This window comes from Hyperoodon ampullatus, assembly GCF_949752795.1.
Source record: "Hyperoodon ampullatus genome assembly, chromosome: 14".
In the NCBI taxonomy this organism is placed as follows: domain Eukaryota; kingdom Metazoa; phylum Chordata; class Mammalia; order Artiodactyla; family Ziphiidae; genus Hyperoodon; species Hyperoodon ampullatus.
Window position 1 is genome coordinate 52,174,850 of NC_136927.1, and position 17,560 is coordinate 52,192,409.

The window sequence follows — 17,560 nt, forward strand, 5'->3', positions numbered from 1 at the left end:
GTGGGCCATGTCAGCAGGTGACACTGCGACATCAGTTAACACGCACCCCACTCCTCCAAGGGGCACAGGTTGGGTTGCACCAAAGGATCTGCACACAGTTATGGATATTTATGTCTACGGGGACCAGGCATGCAGCACCAGATCTGATACAGGAGGGGCTGGTTGGAAGGGGAGGGAGCCTGAAGTTGTGTTTGCCAAGCACTTTACGCTAAATGAACATCAACTGTCCTTATCAAAGACCAGGGAGTTGACTGAGAGGATGGAGGGGCACAGGGCGCCACCTCCCCACTCCCCAAGCACCATCACTGGAGAACACGGCCTGGGAGGCCAGACAGCCCAGGCCCGCCGTTATCACCCATGTGACGATGGGCACCTTACTTACCTGCTCTGGGCTTAGTCTCCTCATCTGTGAAATGAGGATGCTGCTTCTACCCACCCATCCAATGGGCACCTACCGCATGCTCAACGGGGCCAGGTCTAGGTACAGAGAGGAGGCCAACACAGACGAAAAATCTGGAGAGAGTGGCGGGCGTGAAAACTCACATGCACAGAGGAAGGCACTCTGAACGGAACAACTTGCTACAAGAGAAATAAAGGGGCCTCAGTTTGGACTGACCGTCAGAGGACACCTCTGTGAGGGGTGACACCTGAGGCGAGCCCTACAGGATGAGTAGGAGAGGGCCGGTCGGGGGGTTGGGGGAACAGCTGGGGCTGGGAGGCAGGCAGCGGCCAGGCCAGGGCACCCCGAAGGCCCAGGGCACTGGGGAGGCCCTGGAAGCAAGGAAGGACCCAATCCTTGCTGATGCATAGAGGAGAGGAGGGGGTAGGGTGGGTAGGAGCGGGAACAGAGACCAGTTAGGGAACCACTGGTCTCAGTGACACACGACACGGCACTGGACAAGCATGTGGGAGACGGCGACGGTGCACTCTGGAGGTGGGATGGAGGAGGTGGGGGCATGGGAGAGAGGAGGCGTCCTGGATTTCCAGCTGAGCCGGCCAGGCCCCCTGGGGCGTTATGCCCAAGAAGGTGAAGGTCGGAGGAGGAGGGAATTTCAGCAGGCATGGAAGCCAGAGAAGGGGAGGTGGGTTGTGGGTTAAGAAGTCTTTCCTGCGGAAAACCGCGAGGTCATGTCACACAGGCATTCTCGAAGGAGCTGGGACTCCAAAGAGAAGACCAAGTTAGAGAGAGAAACCTGAGTTTTCCACAGGCAGATCCTGAGAGATGATACAGCAAAGAAGGCCGTTCTTCAGAGGTCTGAAGGGAAAAGGAGGAACAGCCCAAGGAGACTAAAAATCAATAGGCAGAGAAGTGAACAGAAAACTCAGCGGGCACAGCATCACGGGATGTCAAAAGAGGTTATCAAGAGAGGGTCAGGTGGGCAGAATGTCACTGGGGTAAGAGAGCTGAGGACTTAAAGGGTCAAGGAAGAGCGGGGTGGATGCCAGACAGGGGTGGGTATACGTGTAGGACGGATGGCTCTTTGGAGAAGCTTGGCCAAGGGGCTGGGGGAGAAAGGAGTCTGTCTCCCTCCCTACCTCCCGAGATGGCACATGCTACCACTTGTGGGAATGCTGCTGAGAACACTCCAGGAACTAGCAGAGACTGAAGACACAGGAGGGAGGCCCTGCAGGACTGTAGTTCCTGAGAAAGCAGGAGCTGGGCTCTAAGCCCCGGGGTGGGGGTGGGGGACCAGTGTTTGAGGAAGGGGCACGTCCTCCCACAGTGGGAGCCAACAGGAGAGATGGATACAGCTTTGGAGATCCGCTGGCAGGAAGGTCAAAGCAGCGGCTCCTTTCCGGGATGGCGAAGACCGGGCAGCACATGCCTGAAAAGCACTGAGCACAGCGCTTGCTAACTGTCCCACAAATGCCATTTTGAACAACTTCACAAATGTGCTTTATCACAGAAGAAAAATGCAAAGAGATGGGAGAAAATAATACTCAGCTTCTGACATGCGAAAATAGAATTATGTAGCTACTGCCTTGTAAACACGATTCTCTTTTGGAAAGAAGTAGCTCATACTTACAAAAGAGTACGTAAATTACAAATAACAAAATGAACACCTGTGAGTAACAACATTCCCATGACCTTTGAAACCACCTTTGTGCCTATATGCGGCAACCTCTGTTCTGGATTTCCTGTTTAACCTTTTTGTTATGGTTCTATTATATAATAATACAAATGTATCTTAAACAGTATCAGCTCAGTATTGCACCATTTTGCATTTCATTCACTTTCTCCTGCTGTGTTGTATTCCACCGTATGACTACATCATTCTTTACTTATTCTTCCTACTGCTGATGGAAAGCGGGTTGTTTCCACTTGCTTACCATTTGCAAACATTCCTGACCTTGTTTCCTGGGGTCCATGTTTAAGTTTATTTAGGGTGTATGTCTGGGAGTGGAAATGCTCTGTCAAAGTATATGTACTTCTTCAGCTGGAGAATCTGATGCCAGATAGGTATTCAAAAAGGTTGCACCCGTTTATGCTCTTATCTTGACTTTTGAATTTTGGCCAGCCTGGTAGATATGCATAAGGTGCATTTAGATTATTTTAATTTGCGTTTCCTTGATTATATGGTTGAGTATCTCTTCATATGTGTACTGACCATTCTGATTTTCTCTTCTGAGAATGCTGTTCATGGTTTTGCCCATTTTCCTATTGGGATGTTTGTTTTTTTCTTATTAATAGGTAAAAGTTAAAAAAAAAAATTCCTGAATACTAATCCTTTGTCCGCTATGTGTATGGCAACTACCCCATGTACGATGGGTTCACAGTATGGCCCAAGGGGGCAACATTCACATCAGGGGCATTTGATCTTTATTATGAAAAACGTTCAGATAGGTTTGAATCTTTGTTATGATAAGTTTCCAACAGATAAGGAAAATGCCTTGAGGGAGGTGGCGCCCTTTCCTAGTGCATAAAGGTGAAACTGAGCTAGCAGCACTGGGCTCGCCTTTCACTTCATTTAGGCTATCTTTCCATGAGAAAAAGAAAGCTTTTACTTTAAAATTTTAATGTAGTTGAATGTAACAATGTCTTCCTTTATGGTTTCCTGTTTAAGAAATCCTACCCAACCCAACGTCATCATATTCTGTATTTTCTTCTAAAAGGTTTAAAGTTTTACCTTAAGTCTTTACCTGTAATTTATGTTTGCATATGGTGTGAGGTAGGGATCTAATTTCATTTAATTCCATAAGGATAACCAATGGTCAGGAGGCCATTTATTGAAAAGTCCACCCTTTCCTCACTGATCTGCAATGCCATGTTTGCAATATATTTGGCTTCTGTATATGCACAGGTCACTTCCTGATTTCTTTACTACGTCCCATTGGTGTATTTATCTGTCCCTGTGCCAATTACTGTAGCTTTGATAATCTGGTTGGGCAAATTCTCTGTCTTATTCTTATTTACTATTATATTTGTCATTATTGACCATTTGCTCTTGCATATAAATTCTGGAATCAGCTTTTCAAGTTTCATGAAAAATACTGTTAGAATTTTGATTGAAATTACAATGACTCACTCTGTCATCAATTTGGGGAAAACTGATGTCTTTAATAATACAGTAGTGGGAATCTTTCCTTGAATACCTTGACTTTCTCCATTTAACTCTTCTTTAGTATTGTTCAATAAGAATGTTATACTTTTCTCCAGAAAGATTTCCTATGTGTTGTCATATTTACTTCTAGGTATCCTTTATTTTTTTTGTTGCTATCTGCAGTGGTATCCTTTTTCAGTTTGCTATTGATGTAGAGCTATACAATTACTTTTTTATATTGATTTTGTATCTAGTAACCTTGTTAAATAATCGAGGCTCACTTGAAAAATGACAGTTTTATTTCTTCTGCTCTAATACTTGTACTTTATTTCTTTTCTAGTCTTCCATGAAGACTAGTCTTCTAAGACTTCCAGTACAATGTTAAATAAAAGTGGCAACAGTAGGCATTTGTCTTGTTCCTGATTTTATAGGGAATGTTTTTAACATCACTGAATATGATGACTGATGTAGGTTTTTGATAAATACCTTTTCCCAGGTTAACAAATTTCCCCTCTATTCCTGGTTTGCTGGTAGTTTTTGTTTTTTTTTTAAAATCGTGAATGAATGTTGAAATTTACCAAATTCTTTTCCTGTAACTTTTGAGATGTTTCCTTTTTAATCTGAGAATGATTACTAACTTGCATTAACTAATTTTTTCTGTTAAACCACACAGCATTCTTGGGATACATGGAGCTTGATGGAGTCAATTTATTGATACCTTTTTAAAGACTTCTGCATATCTATTCATAAACAAGACAGATTTTAATTTTCTTTTCTTATACTGTTCTTGTCTGGTTTTGGTATGAAGGTTACATTAGCTTCATAAAATAAGTTAGGAAGTGTTCTCTTTTTCTATTTTCTGAAGGAAAGGAAATTTTCCCAATTTGCAAAAGAAGAGAACTATCTGTTTCATGAATGATTGATAGGACTCTCCCATAAAACTGTCTAGACCGTGTGGATATATTTCTGCAATAGTTATAAGGCTATTCAGGTTTTCTATTTCTTCTTTAATCAGCTTTGGTACATCACAGCATACCAGAAATTTGTCCATTTTGCCTAGGTTTTAACATTTACTGGCATAAAATTGATTATAATATTCCCTTACTATCTTTTTTTTTTTTTTTTTTTTTTTTTTGCGTTATGTGGGCCTCTCACTGTTGTGGCCTCTCCCGTTGCGGAGCACAGGCTCCGGACGCACAGGCCCAGCGGCCATGGCTCACGGGCCCAGCCGCTCCGCGGCATGTGGGATCTTCCCAGACCGGGGCACGAACCCGTGTCCCCTGCATCGGCAGGCGGACTCTCAACCACTGCGCCACCAGGGAAGCCCCCCTTACTATCTTTTTAATCTCTACTGCAGCTGCAAAGTTATCCTGTTTTCCTTCCTAACCTTTTTTACCCTTGATTTAGGAATGTGGTTTGTCTATTGTAGTAGTTTTTTCAAAGAACCAACTTTTGGGCTATTTCTTTCTTGGGTCTTTCTTTTCTTTTTCATTCATTTTAATTTATATATTATTACTGCATTTTTAATTTACTTCTTCCTCTTTTCTTTGAGCTTATTCTATCATACTTTTATAACTTTTTAAGCTGGATGCTAAGCTCATGGATTTTTAGTCTTTTATTTCCCCTCTGATATAAGCACCTAAGTTAGTTCTTAAGAGGATTTTCCTCCCTGAGGATACTTGGGTTAAATATGCAGCTCCCCTACAGCCAAGAGAAGTAGGGCCTAGGCCAAGTCCTCACCCCCTCAACTTCTGTACGAGGACCCTTCTCAGGGAGAGGAGCTAGGAGCGGGGGTGGCAATTTGGAAGACTTAGCGTTTTCCTAGACGGTGTGACTGTCACTTCACTGAAGGGACTGCCTGATTACTGGACTGAAATAAACCTTAAATTGGACTGACCCTCCCCACCTCCACCTCGTCAATCAGCTGGCTGGGTGTAAGAGTTAAACTTGATGACTTTGCTATAATAATTATGAATAACCATTATGACTGTATGATCCCAAACCTTTCAATCAAGGACAACAAGTCATTATTTACTAGTTTCTTCTAAAGGTGTTTCCCGAGCATACCTTCCAGGGTCCCTCTCACCTTATGAACAACAACAGATCCTGAAGAAAGGAGAGAGGCAAGGTGCTTTAAAAACTGCTCCCGGGGGAACCTGGCTGTTCCATCATTTATCAATAACCACTCTGAGAGCCCAAATACTTTTTGATTCTCACTTGCTGCGTCGGGTGCTGGGAACACAATGGCCAACAGGACAACATACAGTGGCTGCCTTCACACATTTTACAGACGAAAGGAGAACCGAGACAAAGTGACAGGTGGCTCTCCGGTATGATGACAAATGCATCACAAATAGCTCGGAGCACACGATGGGGGGTACCTGGCCCATCCTTTGGGGCTCAGGGAAGACATTCCTTGAGGAAGTGAGCCAGGTAAAGAGGAAGGAAGAGGAACGTTTCAGGAAGCAGGTCAGCTGTGCAAAGGCCTGGGGACCAGTGAGGACGCCCTGTGCACAAGGACCTGGCAGAGACTCAGGATGGCCATGTATGCTGGGACAGGAGGGAAGGAGTGAGCGGACCCTAGAGAGGTGAGCAGTTACTGAACCACGTGGGCCCCACAAACCACAGGCAGGAGGGCGTCTGGATTTACACCGAGGACCATGAGAAAACACCTAAGGGCGTAAACGGCACCCTGGCCCGGCTAGCGTTTTTCCGTGACGTTATGACACACAATAAAGAAGTCTTTGGGCTTCCCTGGTGGCGCAGTGGTTGAGAATCTGCCTGCCGATGCAGGGGACACGGGATCGTGCCCCGGTCCGGGAAGATCCCACATGCCGCCGAGCGGCTGGGCCCGTGAGCCATGGCCGCTGAGCCTGCACGTCCGGAGCCTGTGCTCCGCAACGGGAGAGGCCACAGCAGTGAGAGGCCCGCGTACCGCAAAAAAAAAAAAAAAAAAAAAAAGGAAGTCTTCTCGCAGGAACTCTAAAGACCTCTGTCTGTGAATTTCTCGCTGTCTGAAAACTTTATTTTTATTTTGTTTTTTTTTTTTCTTTTGGGGATCTCAAGTAAGGAAGAAATCTGTACAAATTCGGAGGCGAAGATTACCTTTTCATTAACACAGTACTTTCTTCTAGGGGAACTCAAGCACATTGGGATGAACTCAAAGAATATATCTGATAAATAAAACTGCAGCAGCAGACACTCGAGTGATGGGTACGAGAATGAACCTCTGGTTACTAGAGAAGGTGGCTTTTTAGAAAAACAACGGATCCCGCCCCATCTAAGCATCAGGACACGCTGCCCCTGGTCATCCCTGCACTCGCGGTCCCCACGTGCAGTTATCCGCTGCTATGCAAGCTCAGTCTTCAGAAACGAGCAGGCTTTAGCCCCCTCTGCTCAAATCAGCTTATTGGAAAGCACACATTATTTAACATAAATATAGCAATGAGCAGCAGCTTGGTAGATATTAACAGTGCTATAAAAATATTTACTTTTCAAATAGCCTTAAAAAAAAATAAGGCAAATAGGAAGCCTAGATGTCTCACAGGCATTTTAAATTTAATATATATTGCCAGAAGTAAACCCATCGCCCCAATAGAATGTGGGATAGTCTACACAACTGGCTTAGATTCTTTAAAAACAAAAACAAAAACAAAAACAATAACAAAGGTGAGGGGGTGGAGAGAGTGTCTATATTAAAAGAGAAATAAATAAATAAATAAATAAATATATATATATATATATATATATATCCCTCAAATGCAATGTAGAGCAGTTATAAAAGACATTTTAAGGGTAATGGGAAATTTGATTTTGGACAGAATATCAGATATTATGAAATTCGTGTTATTTTCCCAGGTGTGATACTCGGGGTTACTGTGGAAATGCCCTTAATTTTAGGAGACACCCATGCCGCTGAGGGTGTGGGGTGGCCGGCTGGCTGCAACTCACTTCCAAATGTTGAGCAAAGGGGTGGGGGGAGGGGAGCAAACGTAGCACAACGTTGACAGGTGAGGATTCTGGGTAAAGGGTGCTTGGCTCTTCGTTATACCAGTCTTTCTACTTTTAGGTAGGTTGGAAATTTTTCAGAAAGAATCAAAAACAAGCAAACAACAGAAAGAGCACCCTGAGCTATTTCAACCAGAGAAACACTAAGCTGATGGGTCTCACAAAAGCTGCTGAACAGGTAGAAGAAAAGCTTAGATCACATGTGGGCAGGTGTAAGGTGATGGCTTTACTCAGAAAGTGAGGGTTTGGAGATGTAATTCTGAGGAAAGGGCAATTCAAGTCCTTCCGAGACCTGGGCTACCGATGTCCTTCTGTGCCTTAGGGAGCCAAGCACGGAGGGGGGACGACTTCCTGCGGCAGGAAATTATAAACCGAGAGAGGAGCCCCGCCTGCACTGCTCTCAAATCTGCAGCCATCACCAGCCTCACCGCGGCTGCTGCCCTCACATGCAACCCTCGCCGTCCTGGAATCGCCTCTCCGCCCTCCGCCGCCTCCTCGGATCCCGCACCTTCTGCTGTCACCCGCATGCTGAAGAGTTGGCCAAATGGCAGCCCCGATCTCTCGCTGGGAGCTCAGGGGGCCAGGATCCCAGCCTCTTGGCGCTCCCCACCTCGTCCCCTCACTTCCCCGCATCCAGCCCCTCCTCCCGGGCTCTCTGTGAGTTGGGAAGCTGCAGGAACACAAAATTTCCAAGGCCCCACCGGCGTGGGTTCCTTAGAGGGCTTGAGAACAGTCTCGCTCCTCCTTGCTGCTATTACTAGGTCATCGTTCCTACAGGAGAAGCTGAGAGCGGATAATCCCCCGACACTAACATCACTTCTGGTTTTCTGAAATTCACCGAGTGTCTACACAAAGGGCAGAGAAGGAGCAGGCGTGTCACCCACCCGGACTGCCCGCATCATCTGTGATGAACAGCATTCAGGGCACACAGGTCTCAGATGACTGGCCGCCTGCCTGCCACCTTGCCTGGCCCTTCTCTGGAAGGATCCATGAGAAGACGTTCCTTATACTGAGCCCAGACCTACTCCTCGTGGCTTCTGCCTGTGAAGTTCCTCTTTCCCCCGCGGCTGTGCATGAAGGCACCAGACTGACGGAGCACATCCTTTCTGCATGGGAGACTTCGTGGCTGCAGCCCCCATCCAGCTCAGGGGACCAGTGAGCTCGGGGAGGCCTGTGGGCTCTGAGGCTGGGGTCTGAACAAGCCCAGTCCACCGTGGGAGGTGTGATACGCCGGCCACTGCTCCCCGGATTCCTCCGCCGCTTCTGACATCCCGAATCCCGCCTCCCCTCCCACGTGGGCTTGAATCGAGGAATCGGTGGAAATCTCACTTTGAGGGGCCCGTCACCTGCACATGGATGGGTCGGTGTGGCTGGGGAGGCTCCCTCCGAGCAAGCACCTTCTGCCAGTGGCACTTACTTTATGAGAACAGGAAGAAAGCGTGAGGAACAGGAAGGCGGCTCAGGATGCAAAAGAAACATAAACGCTTACCTCCCCTTGGAAGCTCTTCAGCAGCGGCGCTACCTGCTTGCGCAAATCCTGGGGTGAGAAGGTGGGTCAGGAAGCAGCCATGGGAGAAGAAAAGAGAAGGAAACATTCGTTAAGGTCTCCTAAAAACAGCTTCGAATGCGGTGCTGGTTACCATTACATAAAGCAATCCCAGTGTCTCTCCTGTCCCGTTCCCTCCCTCATACACGTAAATAATGCCAACTGTGCCCCGTTGTTTAAATGAACTCACTTAAGAATACCACTAAGCTTTATTTTCCCTGAGTCCTGGTTATCTACACCTCATTTTGAATGTGCTGTGGACTAAAGTTTTTGCTGGTGTCAGTCTAAGACAATTTGCTTAGAATACCATCGAATATTATACGGTAGGTTTGATTTGCTTGTATCTGAAGTGGATTTGGGTCACCATCCTGCATTTTAGTTGCTACTTTGGGGTACGATCCATGGGAGATACATGGATTTTGAATCCATGTCTGATACAGTCACTGGAAATTTTATCCTAAGCCACCAGTACCCGTTTCAGAACCTGCGAACATGTTATCTTATTTAAAATGAAGTAATTGACTAATGCACAAAATAGTGATTATAGTCAACAATACTGTATTATAAACTTCAAAGTTGCTAAGAGATTAGATCTTAACTGTTCTCAGCATAAAAGGAATACTAATGACATGACGTGATAAAGGTGTGAGCTAATGCTACTATGGCCATTATACTGTAATACATAAATGGTTGTACAAACCAACATGTTGTACACCTCAAACTTGCACAATCTTACATGTCAACTCTATCTCAACTTTTAAAAAATAGAAAAAAAAATGAAGTAACGGAGAAAATACTTCAAACACTTTGAAAGGACTCGTACAAGGCAACATCTCCTTTACTGAGAGCTGGGGCATATAAGGTATTTACTGAGCCCAATCTATGTGCCAGACCCGGTTCAGTAAGTCTGGGCCAAGGCCTAAGCATCTATGTTTTTTTGAAGCTCCGAGGCTGATGCAGACGCCCAAGTAAAACTGACTAGTATTGGTAACGGTGTACCAATCCAACCATAACACGGGGAGAAAGTAAAACATTATTTCAGAAAAAGAGCCCCTGTGCTGTGGGAGAACATAAGAGGAAGGATAAATTCAGGTTAAGGAGATGAAGAGCAGTGTCGCAGAGGAGGCAGCATCTGAGCTGGGAAGACAGGTAGGATTTTTGTAGGGGCCAAGGAGAGGGCTCGGGGACACGAATCCTTGGCCTCTCTGCCCCCGGAACGCTACAGCTCTCTATGTAGCCCCGGCCCTGGGCCTACTCAGGCCCTGAGCTGAGCTGTGTGTACACACGGGCTCGCTGGCGTCTGCTCTTTTGGTAACTGCCTTTTGTGTTCCTCTGGCCAAGCACCCAGATGAAAGGGGCCTCCATCCCACGCTCTGAATCCAGCTCGAGACCACAGCGCACGGCTCTGCAGCGTTAGGAAGGACGACGGCTCCAGGTACCCATGCTCCACTGTTCTTTGTGGTTTCCCTCTGGACTGGGGCCTGTGACATTTTGGTGTCAGGAAGCCCTTCTAAGAATCTGAGGACAGCTATTGACCTTCGCCTCTGGGAGAAAACCCTGCAAATTACTTCACTGAGGGCTTCCTAAAGCCTACCTACAGACCCAGGTGAGGCTCCCTTGTTCGAGCCCATGCGGTTGTATACAGTTGTCACCAGCTCTTTATGTTCAAATGTAACTTGATTAAATTAAAAATTCAGCTTCTCAGTTGCAGGAGCCACATTTGAAGTACTCAGTAGACACGTGAGGCTGATGGCCAGGGCATTGGACCGCAAAGACACAGGACATCTCCACCGCTGCAGAGTGACCTAATGAATAGGACTGTACCATAAGCTCTTTGCCAAACATAATTAACCCACACTGATTTGTATTGTAACCTGTGAAAGTATTTGCTCAAGAGGAATTATAGTTTCCCCTTTGATTATACATTTTCCTATAGGTTGCGTCCTTAAAGGTGACTTCCTTGGAGAAGTCCTTTTGTTCCTCCATTGGGTCATTTTCTCTATTTTTACACCAAACTCCATGGCAAAAAAATAATCAAACTCTTTGGCAGCCTCTTCTTAAATAAATAAGGCTATCTGCGGTGAGCACAGTAACGGCCCCCAAAGATGTCCATGTCCTCATCGCCAGAACCTGTGACTCTGTTAGGTTACGTGGTAAAAGGAACTTGGCAGATGTGATTAAGTTAGGGGCCCTGAGTTGGGGAGATGACCCTGGAGTATCCAGGTGGGCCTGATGTAATCGCAACGGTCCTGATGAGAGGGAGGAGGGGGGTGAGAGTCAGAGGGGATGTGAGATGGAAGCGGAGGTCAGAACAACGGAGGGCACAAGCCAAGGCTCGCAGGCGGCCTGAGAAGCTGGAGCCTCCCCTGGAGCCTCTACAGGAACGCAACTCTGCGCGGTAAAACCCATTCTGGACTCTGACCTCTGGCGCTGTCAGATGACAAGTTTCTATTGTTCTCGGCCACCCAAGTCTGGTAGTTTGTTACAGTGGCAATAGGAAACTAATACACTATCTCATTCAGCCCACTGTGCTTTTCGGCAACATAGAGGATAAGATAGAACACCGAAAGGGAGAGTGAGGGGCAAGAGGCTGCCAAGGGTGAAGAGTGACGGAGGAAAGATTACAGGCTGGCCCCAGGCAGGGTCAGTAAAGCCTACGTTTCCATCACGAGGAATAAGCCTGGCTTCTTTGGGAGAAACTCGGCCACTGCAGGTAGCTACTCAGGAGGTCTACACACAGGGAGATCACTGTGTCCCCGGGAGGGGGTGACATGGCCTGGATTCTCTGTGGGGGGGGGGGACATGAAGGTGGAAACAGCCCTCAGGACTCTGAGGGGGGTGGGCCAGTCCCCTTGCCTCCCCCAGGAAGGGACAAGCAGGCAGCATGATTGCACTGAGGTACTTTGGTCACAAACTGCAAACACGAGATGATGGATGGAGTTTGCTGTTTGATTTCCCAAAAGGCTGACTGTGAGGAAGGTGACTCGTGAATGAGGTGTCAGGTATCCCCGCGGTCCACACTGACCACACGTGGGGGGTAAAGTGCGTTAACGGTGCGCGCCCTCGCTCGCACAGGGCTGTGGCGAATCTTCCCCTCAAAAGGCCACAAACTCATATTAATCGAATTTAAAAATAAGACATGAACAGGTCAAGGATGAGAACCTCTATGCAGTGCTTGCCTCCCAACTGCTGGTGGGAAGCCATGGGCTTTGGGTGGTCTTTGACTTACCAGGGAGGCCTCAGGTGGTCTGGGAGCCCTGGGCGAGGGCTGAGGGCCTGACAGCTGGTAGCACCTGATGGCCCTCGGGCTCTTGAAAGGGGGACCCCTAAGGCCTCCGACAGACCTGAATTGGATACTGCAGAACCGGAAGCAGCCGGGCTCTGATGTCAGGCATGGGATATGCTTCCCGGCCCCTCTCACCCCGAGTCTGTGAAGGGGGCTGTGATCAGAGTCAGGGGTGTGCCCTCCTCCTTCCAGACTGGGGCTCGCTTCAGGGCAGGGGATGGGTTTTGGTCACGCCCCCCCCTAAAACTCCAGCATCCAACACGGGGCTGGGGGATATTTTGCTGAGGAAACCTAGGCCCGAGGGGCCTTAAATACAGAAGGGTGGAGTACGGAAGCTGGTTGTAGTCCACGCCAGGGCCCTTGTCCCAGAGAGGCCCCCCACGCAGTCTGCTCCCCAACAGGGCACAGCAGGGAGGGCTGCAGGGCGGCCCTGGGCTTGGTGCACAAGGCACCCTCTGAGGCCACGGACCGGTCGGCAGAAAGACCTCCGTTGACTCTGCCTAGAACGGGTTGGTCACACAGAGGGGGAACTCACAGGGCATGGAGTGCGTGCATGAGCAAATAAATTAAAGAGCAAACAATCTCTCAAAGTGTGTTAAGAACTGGGCAAGTGAGAGACTGCCCTGCCTGGATGTGAGCCCTCAAGGCTGGGGTCCATCTCCCAGGCCAGCGCTGCCAGCACAAACAGAGTGCCAGCCACCTGTATGACTGACAACATTCAATAGCTCCGTTCGAAATGCAGAAAGAAACAGAGGAACTCAATTTTAGCTTCACTTCACCCAATATATCCAAAATATTGTCATTTCCTATGTAACCAATATAAAAATTATTAACGAGATAGTGTACATTCTTTGTTAGTATTAAGTCTTTGAAACCGGGGACGCATCCCCCTACCTCTCCGTTTGGACTGGCTGCATGTCAAGTGGCCCCTCATAGCCGCACGTGGCCGGTGGCCACCACGTCGGGCAGCTCGGGGCTAAGCGAGGTGCTCACGGATCAGGGCTCTCATGGGGGAGATGGTGAAGGCCAGCGAGCCCCCCACCCCCCCGCACGGCCAGAGGGAGCGAGCGGTGAAAGAGCCAGAATCGGGAGAAATAGGAGAGTCAGGGGAACACAAGGTCAAAAGGAGGCAGTTTCAGGAGGGAAAAGGTACTGGTGTCAAATGTCACCACAGACGCTGGGCCTGGGAACACGGTTGGGTCGAACATCCAGGCAGCGCTGAGCACAGCTGAGTAAAGTTGGAGGCTGGAAACCAATGTGTGAGGGGCTGAGAAAGAGGCTGCAGTGAGTGTGAGGTGGAGGAAGGAGCGAGACAGGGTTGGGGAGCCCCACGGGGAAGGGGGTCGCGGGCGGAAAGTAATGACAGTTCCCACTTGGCGAGTGTCTAAGTGAGTGAGGGGCTTCAGATACAGGATGTTCATTTGCTTTTCACTATAACTCTGCCAACCGAAGGGACTGGTACCCACACGTCACAGACAGCGATGCCTGAGGCTCTGAAAGGGAAGGAGATTTGTTCAAGGTCGCACAGCGGGAAGAGTCAGGATGTGAACCCAGAGCTCTCTCCAAGGCCCACGCCACACGGAGATTTTGTAAAGGAATCCATCACCTTGGACACCAGCACTGTGGGGGGCACACAGGGATCACTCAAAAGGCTTGTGATGGGCCCAAACTCGGAGGGGAAACGGCAAAGCTGGATGGGGTCATGGAATGTGAGAGCTGGTAGGGCCAAGGCGTTTGAGACCTTGCGAAGAGAAGAGGAGGGAGAGCCGGCGTGGAGGTGCAGCCTCAGGGGCAGGCATCCGGGAGCCCTGGCGCTCAGCCCACAAAACAGTGTCTCTTACTCGGCTCGCCCCGGGTCCACCCCAAGCCCCGCCAGACTGCACAGGGCCAGCCTCATGAGAGCACCAGCTTTGAGTTCAGCAGATGGCAAAAGTATTCTAGAGCGCTCCAGGATGGTGGAAGATCCACGCCTCTCATAATGTTAGTAAATAAAGTAAACTGGTCTCCGCTGCCCATGGTCTTAACCAGCCCAGTATAAAAAATCGTGTCTTTGGACATAATCGCGTCTCACGGCAGACCTGCTAAAATAACCTCTTAAGACGTTAAAGCTGGATGTGTGTGTTTGTACTCAAGCACACACATCTATCTGAAGACAGCTGGAGAGAAAAAAGGCCCTAAATATTCACACCCATACACACACAGAGTGATGTACTTGGAGTCACCAGCTAAAAAAAATCACTCATTCCCATTTTATTTTGGGCACTCTGAGAAATTCCTTATCTAATGCTGCTACCTCCAAATATTACCTGGTTTAGTACCAAACTAAGAACCCAGAACCAACGATGCTGACTTCTGACCCGTGGACCACTCCGTCATTGGTTAGTGAGGACATGACATGCCGCACTGTCTTTTTTAATTAATTAATTAATTAATGGCTGCGTTGGGTTTTTGTTGCTGCGCGCGGGCTTTCTCTAGTTACGGCAAGCGGGGGCTACTCTTCGTGGCGGTGCGTGGGCTTCTCATTGCGGTGGCTTCTCTTGTTGCAGAGCACAGGCTCTAGGTGTGCAGGCTTCGGTAGTTGTGGCTCACGGGCTCAGGAGTTGTGGCACATGGGCTTAGTTGCTCCGCAGCATGTGGGATCTTCCTGGACCAGGGCTCAAACCCGTGTCCCCTGCATTGGCAGGTGGATTCTTAACCACTGTGCCACCAGAGACGTCCCTGCATTGTCCTTTTAGAACAGGGTGCTCTTTGCTCTCTGGACAGCACCAAAAACTACAGCTGTTACCACTCCCAGTCATTGCAGGGGACCACATGCCCTTCTGTGCAACTGCAAACTGAAGAAAACGGGGTCCACGCCAATCAAAACCCCACTGGCGGGACTTCCCTGGTGGTGCAGTGGTTAAGAATCTGCCTGCCATTGCAGGGGACATGGGTTTGAGCCCTGGTCTGGGAAGATCCCACATGCCGCGGAGCAACAAAAGCCCCTGAGCCACAGCTACGGAGCCTGTGCTCTAGAGCCTGCGAGCCACAACTACCGAAGCCTGCACGCCTAGAGCCCATGCTCCACAGTAAGAGAAGCCATCGCAATGAGAAGCCCGCGCACCACAACAAAGAGAAGCCCCCAGTTGCTGCAACTAGAGAAAGCCCACGTGCAGCAACAAAGACCCAATGCAGCCAAAAATAAATAAATTAATAAATTAAAACAAACAAACAAACAACCCACTGGCGTGAATGAGAATTAGGAAATGAACACAAGGTCAAGAAACTTAAATTTAGGGTTACCACACTTAATTCAGCAACAGGTTTTTCAGTGCTGTTTCAAATTTTCTTCAATTCTGTATCATTTACTGAGCAGAAAGCAGCAAACATCTTAACACGTAAAGAGCGATGCCCTTGAGATTATTAATATCGGATGTCTGTTTGCAAAACCAGAGTACTGCATTGCGACCTTCTCTCCCTGGAGCACGTGGCAAATAATAAGCGATGTTTATCGAGAGGTGCTTCTATGTGAAAAGCATTTTCATTAGTCTCCAAACCACTGATTCACAAGTCATTTTTTAGGTCAGAAAACTGAACAGTAAAATGCTATTGAGGAATCTTCTATCTAATGACTACTGCTGGAGAAACCATTCTGATTTAAAAGCAAAACAGAAATAAAATTATGAAGTCACCACGCAGTATTCAGTCACACCTGTGAGGTGCCAGCGAGAAACACAAGACACAGTCTCTGAACCCAGATGGTCTGAATCTTTGACTCTCTGCCCATTTTGAGCACTTGGGTGGTCTCTGGAAGGCTCTGTTCCCTCTTTGGGACCTGGCACTCCCAATACCCATGACACTTCTCCCATTCACACTGACACGTGATGCCAGGGCCGGCATCACAGAATCTCATACCGTGGATTCCAATCTGGTGGCCACCCGGGCCCACCTCTGAGTCTTGGAAAGAACGGTGCCCAGGACATGGCTGTTTAGGTTTGGAAGGACAAGCAGATGAAGGGGAATAGCCAGGCCTCACGTGTAAACACAAAGAGGCTATGAATTACAAATGCATCTTCAGGGAACTCCCTGGCGGTCCAGTGGTTAGGACTTGGCGCTCTCACTGCCGGGGCCCAGGTTCAATCCCTGGTGGGGGGACAAGCCACATGGCTCGGGGGGGGAGGGGGGGAATGCGTCTTCCAAGCCATAAAATGATCTCTATTTCCAGAAGATTCTAAAGTCCAGATTTCCCGACATGTTTTACAATGCCCTTTTCCCTTTCCCTTTTGCTTCTCTGTAACTCAGGTGTGTTTCTCTGGAATGACTCTGCCTACTTTGAAGACTCCGACCGTCTGACTGCATCTTGGTGGCACCTTGTCCTCTGTGGCACAGACCAGGAGTGGGACCCTGTTTTCTTCGGTGACAACAGGGTCTCCCCAAGAGCACTGGGGGCAGCGTGGAGGGTACCTGTTAAAGGCTCTCCTTTGTGACTCCCGCAGGGCTGCCAGCATCCCTGCCCCGGTGCGGGTACAAAAGTCGTTAGGGACCCAGCCCTGAGGCATAAGCAGAAGTGGCTTCATCCCTCCGGCTTCTGTTTCAGAACCACCTTGGCCCGGGGTAACTCTTAGCCTCCCCCTCTCTTCTGGTCTTAGCTCACATTTCCTTCACTGTGTTCAGGTGGGGAAGGAGTTTAACCGTTGACAGGAGCCAGGTAAAAATATAAGCCTGGCCGGCATTTAAAACCCTAGGAAATGCTTATGCATGAGGAGGTTCCATGCTACAAACCCGCCCGGAGCTGAAAATATCTCCAAATGAATTCACTAATCCCTCCTGGTTACTCAGGCCTCAAAACAAGGACATTCTGACTGGAAAATGTTTTAGGTGTTTATCCAAAGAAAATCATTCCATAACATAGCCTATTTCACTAAGTTTGATACCGTCAAGTGTAAGAGGTACTGTTATTTCATGCCGCACCAAGGGGGAAAAAATGCTGCTTATTCAACTGTGATGTCCCTGATTTTTATCCTCGCTCTAATGTTGAAGATGGTGAAATGTGTAAAAATGTATTATAATTGATAAAATATGGCCACACAATGAACTAAAGTTAAAATAGATCCCAAGTTGTTTTTATTTTTAAATGACGTGGCCTGTATTTTAGGTAGTGCAGCCGTGTTTTTTAAAAAGGGCTCTTTATCTTTTAGA

The 17,560-nt window shown here is 48.1% G+C and overlaps 1 protein-coding gene across 17 annotated transcripts in view; it reads right to left on the minus strand.

Annotated features, from left to right (window-relative positions):
• The window catches only part of CUX1 (cut like homeobox 1), a 387,498-nt gene that overhangs the window by 205,442 nt on the left and 164,496 nt on the right, over positions 1-17,560 (minus strand). For 16 of the 17 annotated variants that reach the window (XM_079720356.1, XM_079720357.1, XM_079720354.1 and 13 more), the window contains one exon: positions 9,040-9,087. The exons of the other annotated variant lie outside the window; for it this stretch is intronic. In XM_079720356.1, the coding sequence (XP_079576482.1) occupies positions 9,040-9,087 (48 nt within the window). The remainder of the gene's footprint in view (positions 1-9,039; positions 9,088-17,560) is intronic. 17 annotated transcript variants of the gene reach the window in all.